This window comes from Phodopus roborovskii, unplaced genomic scaffold (assembly GCF_943737965.1).
Source record: "Phodopus roborovskii unplaced genomic scaffold, PHOROB, whole genome shotgun sequence".
Taxonomy (NCBI): domain Eukaryota; kingdom Metazoa; phylum Chordata; class Mammalia; order Rodentia; family Cricetidae; genus Phodopus; species Phodopus roborovskii.
The window spans coordinates 1,631,321-1,646,098 of NW_026126645.1; the positions used below are offsets into that span (position 1 = coordinate 1,631,321).

The 14,778-nt window shown below is 50.0% G+C and overlaps 2 protein-coding genes across 4 annotated transcripts in view; one reads left to right on the forward strand and one right to left on the reverse strand.

The window, feature by feature from the left end:
- Stpg1 (sperm tail PG-rich repeat containing 1) overlaps window positions 1-11,276 on the forward strand; it is a 31,576-nt gene extending 20,300 nt beyond the window's left edge. For both annotated transcript variants that reach the window (XM_051173701.1, XM_051173702.1), the window contains 3 exons: window positions 1,612-1,777; window positions 7,583-7,773; window positions 10,233-11,276. In XM_051173701.1, the coding sequence (XP_051029658.1) occupies window positions 1,612-1,777; window positions 7,583-7,773; window positions 10,233-10,309 (434 nt within the window). In that variant the 3' untranslated portion in view covers window positions 10,310-11,276. The remainder of the gene's footprint in view (window positions 1-1,611; window positions 1,778-7,582; window positions 7,774-10,232) is intronic.
- A 2,525-nt stretch (window positions 11,277-13,801) lies between these two features.
- Window positions 13,802-14,778, reverse strand: part of Grhl3 (grainyhead like transcription factor 3) — a 30,602-nt gene continuing 29,625 nt past the window's right edge. Inside the window, exon 16 of one of the 2 annotated variants that reach the window (XM_051173629.1) lies at window positions 13,802-14,102. In XM_051173629.1, coding sequence (XP_051029586.1) covers window positions 13,988-14,102 — 115 coding nt within the window. In that variant the 3' untranslated portion in view covers window positions 13,802-13,987. The remainder of the gene's footprint in view (window positions 14,103-14,778) is intronic. The other variant, XM_051173630.1, reaches the window with a different exon arrangement.

Genomic DNA, 14,778 nt, shown 5'->3' on the forward strand with positions numbered 1-14,778 from the left:
GACCTCCACGTGTATGCCTTGGCACATCTGTGAGTCCACGTACATGTGCAAGAATAAATAAATGAAAAGGGTTGTAAAAGGCAAGAGTAATCAAGGAAGACACTTGGAATTGAACTCTGGCCTCCACAGGCACCAGCACATACAAGTACACACGTGTTAACACAGGTGCAAACAAACACACATACAAATAGATGAAAGTACAAACAAACAAAAACAACCAAAAACAAACCCCAGCTATGCACAAGTGGCCTTCTGGTGTTTGAGAGTGTCATTGTGGAACTTGCTTTCCCTTGCTGGCTCAGTGTCTGTAATGCTGCCCGGTCCTGGATGCTGAGGCTACACCCAGTGTTCACCTGAGGGGCCCGGCTGCGTGTTCAGCTTTATGCCCAGAGCTTTTGCATTCATTGACCAATGCCCTAATTTCTAAGTGATGGGAAGGCTGGAGCAACATGACCAGGTGTCTGTGAGGGCCTTTTCCTGGCACTACACGTCTCTCCGCCCAAATACCTGTATCCCCTGCCTGAGCCGTGAGAACTTAGAGGGTGAGACTGCTCTCTGCTCTCCCCCCCAGCTCAGGCCATTTCCTCCTCCTTTAAACTTTGTGTACAAGTGAAGTGGATTTGAATATATTTTCTTGAGAGAGAGCACGGGGCACGGGCTTTCCACACAATAGAATCTCAGTAAGAGCCTCCTGTGTAAGGCTGGAGAGATGACGCAATGGTTAAGAGTACTTGCTGCTTTTCCAGAAGACCCAAGTTCAGTTCCCAGCACCCACTTCAGGTGGCTCACAACTGTTTGGAATTCCAACTCCAGGCAATCTGACCCCTCCAGGGGCACTTACCTCATGTGCCCACATGCAAACAAGAACACCTAAAAATAATAAAATTTAAAAAAAATTAAGAATTTATTGCTCAGGGCTGGGGAGGTGGCTCCTTGGGTAGACGGGTACTTGCTGTATAGGCATGAGGATCCGAATTCAAATCCCCATTACCTACAAAGAAGCTGGGTGTGGTCACACATGCATCTATACTTCAGTGTTATGGAGGGCAGAGGCATTGCCTCTGGTCAGTGAGAGATCTGAAATAAGGCAAAAAGTGACAGAACATGGCAGAGCATCCCTGATCTTTATGTGCACACAGGCATGCATGCCTGCATATATATGTATGTACAATGCATACACTGTTTGCTCATTTGACATTGATGTTACATTATATTTAAGATACTATTCAGCTACTGGAACCATCCTGTGCCCAGAAAATGGATTATTTACAGGGCGGAAGTTGTGTCAGTCCAGGGCTGTACCGGTGTTTGGGCGTTCCTTAGGTGCCTGCTTGGATGGTTGTCCTCTGGCTAGTTAATTCCTATCTCTAAGCTGCAGGGCCCTGGGTATAGGTTGGAAAAATAAGACCCAGGGGTTGAACTGTGTTATCCAAGTGGAAGGCCTGGCTTTCAGCCCACGGAGGCAACCTTCCCGTCGGACCCACTAGGACCCACGGAAGTGACGTCACTGTGCTGGCTGTGAGGTGCCTGGGAGAGGTGGTGGCGGGTGCTGCTTTTTATTGATCTGGAGAAAGAGCCTCTCATCCTATGTCAATATTTCTCTCCATCCAGGGCATTACAATGTCAACGAGTCTCTGGTGAAGCAGTCGCCAAAGGTCTTAATGTCCTGCTTCAAATCCAAAACTGGCCGTGGATTAAAACTGACATCAACAGGCCCAGGGCCTGGTTACTACAACCCCAACAATCAGACCAAGGTTCTGAAAAAGCCTCACATCCCGTGAGTCCTGCATTTTCTTCTGGGGTAGCTCCAGGGGATGCTCAAAGGGACAGAATGAGAATGGGCACCATTTAGGCAGGACTCAGTCCAGGGACCCCTGCTACCATGTTGCAATGCCCAGTAAGCCATTGGAGAGTGTATGATTGTAACTGAATGGCATCTGTTAGGAACACGTGTGCCCCGCCATCCCTGCCCCTGCCCCACTTCTCTCCACCATCACCATACTTGCTCCCTGGAGGAAGGAGCTAGGCTTCAGGAAGGCTGAGGAATTTGCCTCAGTGTGCACACTTACATCCTGCCAACAGGACTCTGGGCTGTTAGGAGCTTTCTGTGGCGCCCCTGAAACTGGCTTCTCCTGGGGCCATGATTGCTTTGCTTGTATAATGTGGAGATGCTCTGAACTTCAGCTCTGCTGTGTACATGCTATATGGCCGTGAACAGCATGTATTGCACTCTGTGAGCTCTCATGCCTTCGTCTGTAAAGTTAAATGGGTTTAATTCCTGCCTCTTAGGTTAATTTTCAGAATTGAAATTTTGTCAGGAAAACAGTAGGTGCAAATGGTGACTTAACATTAACACAAATTTTAAAAAGAACAGAGGCCAGAAGAGGGTGATGGATCCTCTAGAACTGTAGCTATAAATGGTTGTGAGCTGTCTTGTGGGTGCTAGGAGCCTAACCCTAGGCCCCTGCAAGAACAAGTCTTCTTTGCCCCTGAACCTCCCCTCTGGTCTCATCATCCACCATCCCTAATGTTATGGTGGATTAACCATACTCAGGGCTTAAGAATTCCTCAAACAGCTGTAGAACTTCTGGAACTAACTGCACATAAGGTTGATCTTGTCACCATCTGAGTCATCACAACTGTTGCAGCCACTCTTGCAGGTTCAACCATCAGAAGGGTGACCACCAGGGTTGGGACTGAGGGTGTGGACACCTAAGCCCCTCCAGGAAGGCAAGGCAGTTGTCAGGGCCACAGCTGCAGTGGGCTGAACATACAGGCATCTGGCAGGGGGCTGGGAACATTGGGCACCATCTGGCTGTCAGTCTGGGGCACAGGGCAGGAATTCAGGAATCTGTCAAGTCAAACAGGACCTGGAGAAGCTACCAGTAAGTTCCCTCTGTGGTCCTATTGTGAGGTCCTGCAGGATCCTTCCCAGGCCCTGGGGCAGAGGACCATCATGGCTACTCTCTCTATTTATAGGTTAGAAACCCCATTCTTCAGGCTAGCTTGAGTCCCCTCTGCCCACGAGTTTTTCCTTAGTCTGCCTGGATAGTGCTGTGGTCAGGGGCAGGGGATTATCCTCCATGGAACCTCCCTTCTTTGCCTCATTGCTGAATGGTGTTGTGGATCTTTGCTGTGGCTCTAGAGGGCTGAATGAAGCAGAACTTGGAAACAGTTCTTACTTTTTCCCAGCTGACACATAAAAGCCGTGCATATTTATGAGACCACATGATGTTTTGATGCATTACCTAATGTTCAAACTGGGAGAATCGTCTGTCTCCTCCAGCATCTGCCTCTTACTCATTACAGTTGAGATTGCTCTATATCCTACTGAAATAGAATACAGCTGCGATTTTGTATGGTGGCTCAAACCCACAGCCCAGATCTGGAAGCTTCAATGAGGAGAACCTACCCAGGAGCTTTCTGGAGTGGCAGCTGTAGGGCAGTACCATGCCAGAGGCTGGTGCTTGGGCCTCGAGAGATGTGGCTCATAGATGTGTTGTGGGTGCTTTTGGCCTTCGGCTGCCCAGCTGACTCAAAGTTAGGAGGATTTGTTGGCTTGCAGGCTGTCTTATGATGTGAAGCGAGTGTTAGCCAAGGTTTCACTTCTCCAGTTCCTCAGTACACATCCTGGGGGTGACTCAGTGAGGTAGGGCAAGGCACAGTGAAGATGAGAATGGGGTCCTCCCGGTGCCAACTGCTGCCAGGTGAAGGAACACCCAGAGACTCCTCTCCTCCACTTCCTGGAGTCGCTAAGTCATCAGCTTTGCTGGCATGCCATCCTGTCAAGGGTAGCCCGAGAATCGAGCCCTTTGGCCCAGCTCCAATCCAGTAATTAGGCTGGGCCAATTATGCTAGGCCCACCTAAAGTTCCTGGGGATTGTCGATTCACTGTGGGATGCATCTTCCCAGGCAGCTCATCTGTCACTGTCCTTACCCTGAAGAACAGATAGATACTGCATTCCACCCCAGAGGCAATCGGTTACCCTTTAATGTGGAGAGGAATTGTGAGAAATTGCCCTTTTATCCCTCCCAAACCTGGGAATCCCCGAGGCAGAGAGCCCATGCCTGGGAGTGTCTAGGGGTCCTAGATGCCTTCCACAAGTGACCTGCTGAGACCGTGAAGACATCCATTATCTCTGAGCCACTGACAAAGGGCTCCCTTGGAAGCTGGAGTGTGCTTAATCTCCTGCTGTGGCTACTGGAGGAGCTTGACAGATGTTTTCATTCATTACTAAGCCACCAAACCCAAGCTGGTCACACTGAATTGCTGGGCACACACATCCTGGGTGTGGCCACTGGACCTCTGTGGTTTCCCAATTGCACCACATCCTGGTGAGGGGGATTTTGGTGTCTGGACTCCACCACCTTCTTTGCAACCTTGTTTGTACCCCCCACACACGCACACAAAGTTTGAGACACAAGCAAAGAGATGATAGTGTCTGCCTTCAGCCCCCTGTCCCTCTGTTATTTCTAGGCTGTTCTCTCATGTCTCACAATTCTCTCCCTCACTCCCCACAGCCCCTGTAAATGTGAAGTTAAGAGGGAGCTCTGATTAGGGCCTTGTAATCACACATTCCCTCCCAGAAAGACCCAGAACAGCCCTGCTCCCAGCACCGTGCCCTTTGCCACGCTGTTCCTTCCTGCAGGAGTGTCCTTCTCTATAGCTCACCTCCACTCTTGCGCGTCCACCTACCTATTGGGGCCTTCCTGGTGAGTCTTCTTCCTGTACACGCACGCAGACATGCATGCATGCGTGCATGCGTGCACGCGCGCGCGCGCGCGTCCGCGCGCGCACACACACACACACACACACACACACACACACACACACACACAGTGTACTTTCCACTTGCCTCGCTCCTCTTTAGGGGTGGTGATCTTGCCTTGCTCATAGGCCACTATGAGGGGTTTGTGCAAAGAAGATGATGGAGCCCAGATACTGTCAAATGCCTGAGGTTGCCAATCTCTCTGCCATGTTCACCCCTGTGTGCCCACTGCTGGAGTGCCCTTCCCTATTCTCACTACCTGAAGGTTGCCCGCTGACTTCTTCCAGGGCACAGGTTTGACTCTCCTAGTGGGAATTATCTCTGCACTCCTGTTTTCATAAGAGGGCTTCACAGTATAGCCCAGGCTACCTGCCTGGGCACTCTTTATAGAGTCCATGCTAGCCCCAGATTTGTGGCAATCCTCCTGCTTCAGATACCCAGGTGCCAGTATTGCAGACATGTGCCTTTATTTGTGCTCAGGACTTTTTGTTTGATGGTTTGATTGGTTTGGTTTTTTGAAACAGGGTTTCTCTGTATAACAGTCCTGGCTGTCCTGGAACTTGCTTTGTTGACCAGGCTGGCCTCATACTCATAAAGATCTGCCTGCCTTTGCTTCCTGAGTGCTGGAATTTGTCATTTGCCTTTATTTGTGCTCAGGACTTTTAAACTCCCTTTCTAACAGACTACTTGTTAGACACAGGAGCAAAACCTAGTTACTCCTAACATACTGTTGGGGTGGTCAGATTCCCTGAAGACACATAGCCAGGGGTAGGGAAGGGAATATTCAAGCCACAGCTGCACTCTTCACTGTCACCATTCAGATGACACTAGCTGTGGACTACCCAGCCCTCAAGATCTGTGTCTTAGTCCAGAACAGCCTGGACTCCTATATGTGCTTGACTAGAGCTGCACATAAAGCTGGTGCTCACTGGAGATGCTGGCATTCTGCTCAGGAGGTGGGGCATCTCTAGAACCATGATAGGATGTAGGAAGGGGCCGCCCAATCAAATGTGCAGATATGTGATGTGAGCCCAGCCCACATCAGGCTCCAGCAGCTACCCCTGCTTGGGCAAGCAGACATTTCAGTCACAGCACTACTTGCCAAAGAATGTGGCTTGGGCTTGGGTCCCCAGACCCAAACCGATGAATGGCTTCATCTGATAGTTGGCTCATGCCAGTTGTGACTTCCAGGAGTCAGGTCTGTCTCAAAAATGTGGCCAGTCACACACATACATGAAATTTCTCAGGGTGCCTTGGGGAGGGAGTCACAGAACAGGGGTGAGGTAACATTTATTTGTAAGGAGAAAGGCCCTTGAGCACACTGTAAAGCCAGGTCCTCCATGATAAGTAGAGGGTACATTCTACCTTCTTCCTGTGGGTACCTTTGTTCTAATACAAACATCCAAGCCAGCTGTTACAAGGTTGGAGCCTCCAGCAGAGCTGGTGGCTTTTCATGGCCTCCGTAGCAGGGGGCACATCCCCACACTGCAGAGTGGCTCTCGTGTGAGCTCTGAATAGGTACTCTCTGTGGGAAATGCTTCACAGACCTTCTTGGTTGTTTCAATTTTGTTTTCATAGGTCCCCTATAATGAGTAGGGGTCCTCGCCCCCTGCTCCAGATACAAGTCAGTCAGTGGCATGACTAAAATTCATACTTCATGCAGGTGTCTCTGGATCCCAGACATCTCAGTCATGGTGTGTCTCCAAATTGTTGGTACTAAGAGACCTGTCCTACAGAGCCACACGTTTGCAACTGGGTCTGAATTTATGTATGCTACTGTCTCTCTGGACACTAGCTCCTTTAGCAAATAAGGAGGTTGACTAGACATCTCTAGGTGTCCTGGCTTTTGGGAGTTAAGAAGGTAGAGACCCAAAGTCAGCAGGGTCTGGGGAGCCAGGACTTCCCCACTGCTTTCAGGCACAGTGTCCCTTCTGGGGTCTGGGTTCTGAGAACTTCACTCCCCTTTCCATGGGAGGCCCCAGAAGAAACTTAGGTAAGACACAGCCCTTCCCTTGTGACTTGACTCCCCAGATGGCCTGGACACCTGGTAACCATCCTAACTGTCGGTTGAGGTGAGGGGACAGTTCTCAAAGGTCCTCTCATTTAACTCTCCACATTGGTAAACTGTTAAGTAGGCTTGTTCCTCCTACTTAGGCATTTCTTTAATGACTCTATGGCAAAGATGCTGTACTCCCTTTCCAGAAGGAAAGAGTGATGGCAGTCTGGGACAGTTTTAATATAAGCAGTGAGTATCCTGTAGAAGTTCTAGATTCCTTCCCAGTGCTTTTCCACCCCTGCCTCCAGCCTTAAGGGGAACCTAGCATGGTTCTGGAATGTCAGTTGTGGGTCAGCAAATCCCTGGAAGGCAGGATGTGGCTTCCTCTTCTCTGGCCATGCAGACATCACAAGTGGCTCATCAAGGCCTCTTTCATCCAGGCTGCAGTTCTCAGAGCTCCAGCCAGACTCCACCAGTTGATCACAGCCAGCACATACAATCAGTGCTACCTGCTTTTCCCAGTGAGCCTGTAATAGGCATCTGTAATCAAAATGTGTTTGTATTCTCACTGCCCTGAGGACCTTATTTTAGGTACCACACCTCATTTCAACCCTGACAAGCCTGTGAGGTATGGCTGTCATTGCACAGACAAGAAACTGAGGCCTGGAGGCCCTGGGCTCACAAGCAACTGAGCTAAGATAGATACTGACCAGGGTGAGCCTGGGGAGGGGGCCCAGGTACCGCCTGTTCTTTAGCCTCTACCATTTCCCCCATAAGGTTGCCGTGGTAACATCTTTCCATTTTGTCTTTTCCAAAGGAGAGGTACGCTCCTGAACTTTTCTGCCCAACCTCTGCCTCTGCCCCCAAAGCCACCTCTCCCTGGGCCTGGTCAGTATGAGATCGTGGACTACGAGGGACCCCCTAAGCATTTCATCTCCAGTGCATCATTTGTGTCCAATACCAGCCGGTGGCCAGTGTTGTCATCCAAACCAAGCCTGCCCGGTCCAGGTCAGAGAACTGTGACCCCAAATCTTCTACAATGGTTTCTCATTCTGAGGCCATCAAATACCTTCAGATTATGGGCTGTTTGTTAAACAGGTTACAAGGGTGAGGTGGGCTTAGCAGGTCATGGGCCCACAGTTTCAATGCGCTAAAATGTTTAGTTTGTGAATGTAAAGAGGGTTTGGATATGAAACCAAGGCTAGGAGGTCCAAGAAGCCAGAGGCTCTGGGTGGTAGTGACTGCACTGGCTGGGGTACACCTCACAGACCTCCTCCCCCCTGCCCTCCCAACCCCCCTTCTGTCTGCTCCTCTCCCCTCTCCCCTCTTTCTTTCCCTCCCCTCCATTCCTCTCCTGTCTTCTCCTCCCTCCTATCGTCCTCTCTCTCTCTCTCTCTCTCTCTCTCTCTCTCTCTCTCTCTCTCTCTCTCTCTCTCTCATTCCATGGCATGTGTGGCTACAGGAGGACAACCTGTGGGTCCTGGGGATGGAACTCAGGCTGTCAGGCCTGGCAGTAAGTGCTTTAAGCCACCGAGTCATCTCGCCACTTTTATTTTATTTTTGAAGACAAGCTCTCTCCCTGAACCTAAAGCTCATTGATTGTGCTAGGCAGCTGGCAGTGAGCCTGAGGGGTCTGTCTGTCTTGGTGCCACCAGTGTTAGGGTAACAAGCACATGCCATCACGATGGCTTTCCCCATGGTCTCTGGGGAGCTAACGTCAGGTCCTCATGCTTGTGTGACTGGCTCTTTACTGTCCCATTGTCCCAGGCCCAGGCATTGTACTAGAAGGAAAGGGCCATAGTGTTTCTAAGTCTAGACTGGCCAAGGAATTTTAAAGCTAGATCAGGTCTGAAGGGCAAGCTGTCTACTGCTTGGCATTTGTGGTAGGGCTGAGTCCCCAGGCAGTGTGCCTTCTTTGTGATGGACACCAGAGACGTCTGAGGGAGTGGTTCTTTGAAGCCACTTAGCTCCTCCCTCCCAACCTATGAGCCTTAGGAGCTTGATCAATGCATCTAGTTCTCCCTGAGAGTTAACAACCTGAGGGGCCCATTCCCCCAAGACAGGCAGTTTCTTATCCCCAGAGGCTCACTCCACAGTGGTGGGTGGTCTCTGTGCTTCTCTACCCATCTGCAGCTCTCTCGAGCTCCCCTTGCCGCACTCTGACAATGGCCAGAGCTGGTGGCATGTGGCATGTGCACAGGAACTGGAAAGCAGAACTGACAAGGTGGCCACCTTGTCATTCACACTCAGCCATTAGGCAAGCACTGTTGATACTCCCATTCTGAGCTGAGGTGACTTAGGGCTGGTGCTGGCCTCCAGAGGCACCAGTCTGGCAGGAGAGAGCCTCTCCCTTGTCTCTCACCCATAGACCAGGAAGTAGTCAGGAGACTGGGGAGGGAGGCCAGGCTCCTCCCAGCTCTGGTTTTGGAAATGTATGACAATCAGGTCAGAGAGGCTGCAGTCTTGCTCTAGAGGGTGTCTGACCAGTGCAGGAGAACAGGGTTCTAACTCAGAGCTCCAGAGGCCTGGGTATGGGCGGGGCTCTAGGTCTGGCTGTTTTGCTGGGTCCTCTGGAAATGGTGTTGGAATATGATGCACACAAGGGGTTCTTGAAGCATGGATCTCAAGGCTCCAACAGGCCATTCCTGTTACTGTGGTTGCCTCCAGCAAGATGACCCTGAGGGTGTGTTAGGAGGATGCACATGCATACATCTGTCTCGGTGCCCTCCAGCAGGTGTAAGTCTGCCTGGACCCATGGGCTCCTCTCAGCAACTTTCTGAGGGAACATGGGAGAGATCCTGGGTCTGTGGCTCCCATGACTTGTTTGCTAGAGAAATATGTCTTACATTGGCCATAGCTTTCAGTTTTCTGAAAAGTTTCGCACTAACACAAAACCCTATCAACTTAAACCCTCTCTTTTTCAAGAATACTGTTGTATTCAAAATTTTCATTTCATATTTTCTAGAAAGCAGTATTGTAAAGTTAGCTCTGTTGTAGAAGTTATAAAGAGTCAAGGAATGTCAGAAGCCACAGTTCAGAGGCAAGCCTTGGACAGTTAAGAGCCATGTAACAGGGCTGGGAAGATGGCCCAGTAGGTTAAGCACTTGCTGTGCAAGCCTGAGGACCAGGCTTGGACCCCTAGCATCTATGCAGAAGCCAGAGTCAACAGTGTGAGCCTGTGACCCAGGATGCAGGCAGGTAGAGCTGAAGGTTTGATGAGAGACCTTATCTCAAACTAAAAGTGGAGCGGGTAGAGGAAGATACCTGGAGGTGGGCCTCTTCCCCTACCTTTAACAACAACAACGAAAGAGCCGTGTAACACAAGACCAGTTGCTTCCTATCTCTGGTCTCAACACATGTAGGCTGCAGGACAGGAGCAGAGCTCCCTTACCCTTCCCAGCTCTGAGGCTAGGCCAGCCCCTGCAGCCACTGCTTTCTTTTGATGCTATGTCTTTCTTTCTCTTCAGCCACATACAAGCCAGAGATCCCTGGAAAGCAATCCTTCCTCTACAATGAGGACAACAAATGGATCCCAGTGATATAATGATGCCACAGGAACTCATGGAGAAGCTCATCTGGCCAGGCCCCCTGATCCTGCTTTCCTGGCCACCCATCAGCAGAACACACCTTTCCTCTGTCACCCAGCCTAGGGTCACACACTGTCTGGAGCTGCCTTCCGGAGACTGGCTACCCCTGGCCCTTCTATACTTTCCTGAGTAGAAAAGAGGAGTAGAGCTCTCTGGCTACCTCCATGTCAGCCTCCAAGCTGGTTTTGGTGACTCCCGTCCCCAGAGTTGAGGAATCTTGAAGCCTGGACTCTGAGGTGCAGCCCCAGCCTATTGTCAAGACAGCCTGTGGTGAATTCCTCGCTTAGATGCCAGTCAGCCAGGGCTCTGAGTCCTGGTCCATGGGCCCTGACCTCAAATTGTCCTTGACTTCTGGGAGGCAGGAGGCCCAGAGGGCTCCACAACAGAAGCACAAGGCTATCCCCTGAGCACCCCTGCTCTCAGCTAATGCTTTGTTATGACCCAGCATGAACATGGAAACCTGTCATGAATCACTCATCACCCATAGACTTGTATTCATCACCAGGCAAGGGAGGATCCAGTTGGAGCTAGAGGCCTGGAACCACGGTCCCCAGGGCAGGGAAAACCTCTGTGTACCTTGCCTTCATGATCTCACTTCCCCAACCTTGCCTCTGCCTGGCCGGGTCTCTGTCGTCTTCCTAACTTCCCACCCCAGTTCTGAGGAAGCACAGTCTCTAAGTTGGTCAGTGTCTTTAACAGATCATGGTTTGTCTGCAATGGCTAGATGGACGGACAGCTGACCAAGACATTAAAATGACCACACATCCTTTCTGTCCCCAGGTGTTGCTAATGTCTGCCACTGTTCTAGATGGGATCCTCTTGGGCTTCCTTTTCTCCTCCAGCCCCTGAGCTCCTTCCAGGATGCCTGGAAAGGAAGTTCTCTGGGAACTGTACATCTGGACTGGCTCCCTGATTGGCTTTTCTCCTGGGGGTGGGGATGGGGTGAGTAAGAGGGAAGGAAGGGATGAAGAAACATTCAATTAAATGGAAGTTTCCTTCTCATAGAAGCTGGGCTCTTTGTGAACTTGAGATTCCTACAAGCTGGGGCTTTGGAATGATGAGGTAACCTGGTATACCCAGGAAACATGGGGGCTTCTGGTCATACTGATCCTAGGGACTGGCTGGGCTGGAGTCCCCTGATCCTGGGTCACATTGGGCAGAGGCTGACAATGTACCAGAAGTTACAACAGGCCTCATCATGTTGCTCCACCGAGTAATGACTGTCTCTCCAAGTATACCAGGAAGCAGGCCACTCGGACAGAGGTGGTGAGAAGGGCAAGGTAGAGGCTGCCCAGATGACTCCAATATGCCATCGAGGTTATCATCACCCCCTTCCTCCCACTACCCCACTGCCCAGGTTTCCTCCTTGCTCTGAGCATCCAAGAAGAAGCTGTGTAGAAGCTAAGAAGGAACTCCACACACATGGAGTCCTGGCATGTGTTTGGTACTGTCAGTCACTTTGCCTTACTGCCCATCACCCTTACACATCACTTTGCTCTACTGTCTAGTGTGGTGTCCCAGCAGCAGGGAACCTAACTGGGTGGGTGGCAACTCTGAATGCTCCATGAGCAGGGCCATGCCAACCATGTCAAAGCGCCAGGCAAAGGAAGCATAACTAGTATAGATTCCGTCTTTAAAATGTTGAGATTTTTGTTCATCGTGGATCTTTGGCCTTAATTTTAAAATGATTTTAGATTGGGCATTGTTGGGTCCATCTGTAACTCTAGTGTTCTGGATAGAGAGTTTAATATTAGCCTGAACTACACAGTGAGACCCTGTCTAATAAATAACAACAAAACAAGAGTCATAACAACCAACCCCCAATGCATTAAACTACAATCTAACTGCATTGCTGGGCCCTTTGGCATCCTGTCATTGTCCTGTCTGAGGCCAGCTCCTCATCGTGTAGCCAGTATCCCAGTGCTGACTGTGGGCGGGGCTTGTGATATTTGACCATGGATTCTGTTGGAATTGGGAAATGCTCAAGGGATCTTGCTTCTTAAACTTTCAGAACAAACAAACAGAAGTACACATACGTGGTGCACAGACATACATACAGGCAAAACAGCCACTCACATAAACTTTTTAAAAGTCTTGTTCAGACATATAAGAAATCCTAATTCATAGGAAGCAGAGCTGCTAGGATTGAAGACAAGGGTGCCCACCCTTCCCTACATCCTGGATCTTTGAGACTCCCTGAAGAGCTGAGGTCCTGAGGTGACAGCTGTGACCAGTGAGGGCCGCACTGTGCTTTTATTGCTAGGGAAATGGCTGCAGAAAAAAAGAAAAGAAAGACGGGAGGGTGAGAGGAAGGCAAGAAGGAAGGCAGGCAGGAAAGCAGTCCCTCCTTTTGGTCTGCTCCCTGGAGAATATGATGCTTGGTTTGTAGTTCTCCCTTGTCCCTGAGGTCTATACATTCCCACAAGGCCACAGGGTACCAATGTGATGCACAGCTGAACCATTGAGAAGAAGTGATATGTCCTTGCCTCTGGGGCCAGTATGAGTTGGGTCCAGAGAAAATGAGTCTGGAGAGTAGGGGCAGAGTTGGCTCAGGTCTCAGTAGCACAGGTCCCAACCTTGGGCTCTGTCTATTGTCCTCTCTGTGAGGACCTCATCATTGCCACTGTGCACCTTTCCAGGTCTTGCTCTCAGCATCAAGACCCCCCCACCCTCATGACAATTAGTCTTGTGAGACCACATATGGACTCTATGGCCTGTTGGGGGTGAGTACCTCTGTTTGGAGTGCAATGTTCATTCCCAGCCTTTAAGTGCAGGACGAGATGCCACATGAAGAGAGAAAGAGGAAGGGCCTCCTCCACCCAAGCCAAGGACGGAGCACGTGAAGCCGGGGAAGTGTGCACAGATAGGCTTTTATTACTAAATCCTATGATATACAAAATGTATAATCGAATAACAGCTAAAAAAAAATAGTCCAAGAAATACGAAATACATATCTTTGAAATGTTAAAAATGTAACATGAACATACAAAATGTTGCATATATATACAATATATTTATATATATATATATCACACAATGAAAACTGTAAATAAGAAATGTGTACAACAGCAGGTGGCAAGGAGATTTGGATTTGCTTCTGTCAGCTCTGTGATGCTGGCTTACATCTTGTACTGAGGAAGTCAGTGAGGAAAGGTTTCCCCTCCAGCATCCTTAAAAAAGCATTTGTTCTGAAAAGTCAAGAGTTTTCAAGTTAATTGGCCAAAGAATGAGAATCCTTTGGTCCGAAGTTGGCAGAAGGATATAGAGTGAGAGGATCAGAATCAATCAAGGCAGTTGGTGTAGCCCTGCAGAGAGGGTGCTGTACCCCCCCCCCCCCAGGCCTCTGCCAGGAGACTTAGAGAAGGCAGGCAGGCAGGCAGGCAGCTGGGTCTGTGTTGACCTGGACTCTTGGTCTCTGGTGGATGGGTACTTTCAGCAGGCTCTGGAGTGAGTTCAAGTCTGCATGGAACACTTAGATCCTGCGGCCTCCATGGTCCCTCCCTGGCCTTGACATCACTGAGTTTGTGGCTTGAGAGACCTCTATTTGACAAAGGCATTTCAAGTAACAGTGCTGATCCAGAGGCTGCACATAGCCTGAGCAAGGCCTCGGGGATGGATTGCTTGAGGCTGGGCCCTCACAGCTCCTTCAGGGTGATCTGGATCTTGCCATCCAGCTCTCCCATGTCCAGCAGGAAGGCCACGTGGTTGCTGTAATGTTGGATGATGTTGTTGTCCATGTTGACGAGGATTCTGAAAGATCAAGGAGGGAGACATAGTTGCAGTGTGGCCAGGCCCTGTATCCCGGTCCTCTGACTAACAAGGATGATAGACAGCCACATACAGGCACCTCAGTAGCTTCCTCTGACCCTCAGAACTAGGCTGTAAGGTGGGTACTCCAAGTGACCACGCCTCTGCTCAAGCCCTAGCCTGCCAACCATACCAAGCTGGTGCCTGCTGGTGGACTGCCTCCCTTCTCATGAGCTGAGTGTGTGGGGGTGCTTTGAGTAACCGAGGTGCAACTCTGGGATCTTTAGTTACTAGACTGGGAACTTGGACTGTAAATTCAAGTTCAGGAGCTGTGAACAATCTAGGTTTTAAGAAAGGATACACTGAGCCACTCAGGTATGCTTGCCTGAGCCAGAGAGGCAGGGGCCATATAAGACCCCTCCCAGTTGACTCTTATTAAGGTGAAATCTCAAGATAATTGTAAACTAGAATGGAGGAATGCAGCCCCACCCTCCAGGCAGGGACCTGACCAGCCCAAGAAGTAGACTTTCTATGGCTATAGACTCTGAAAGGGCCAAAATCATAGTTTGTGCCAAGGGTATCCTGTAAAAGCTGACCCCCTGATAAAAAGTACCCAGAGGTGACCGGGGATTCACTTTGTCCCTTCTCTATTAATCTTCTGAGCAGGTAATAGAATTGG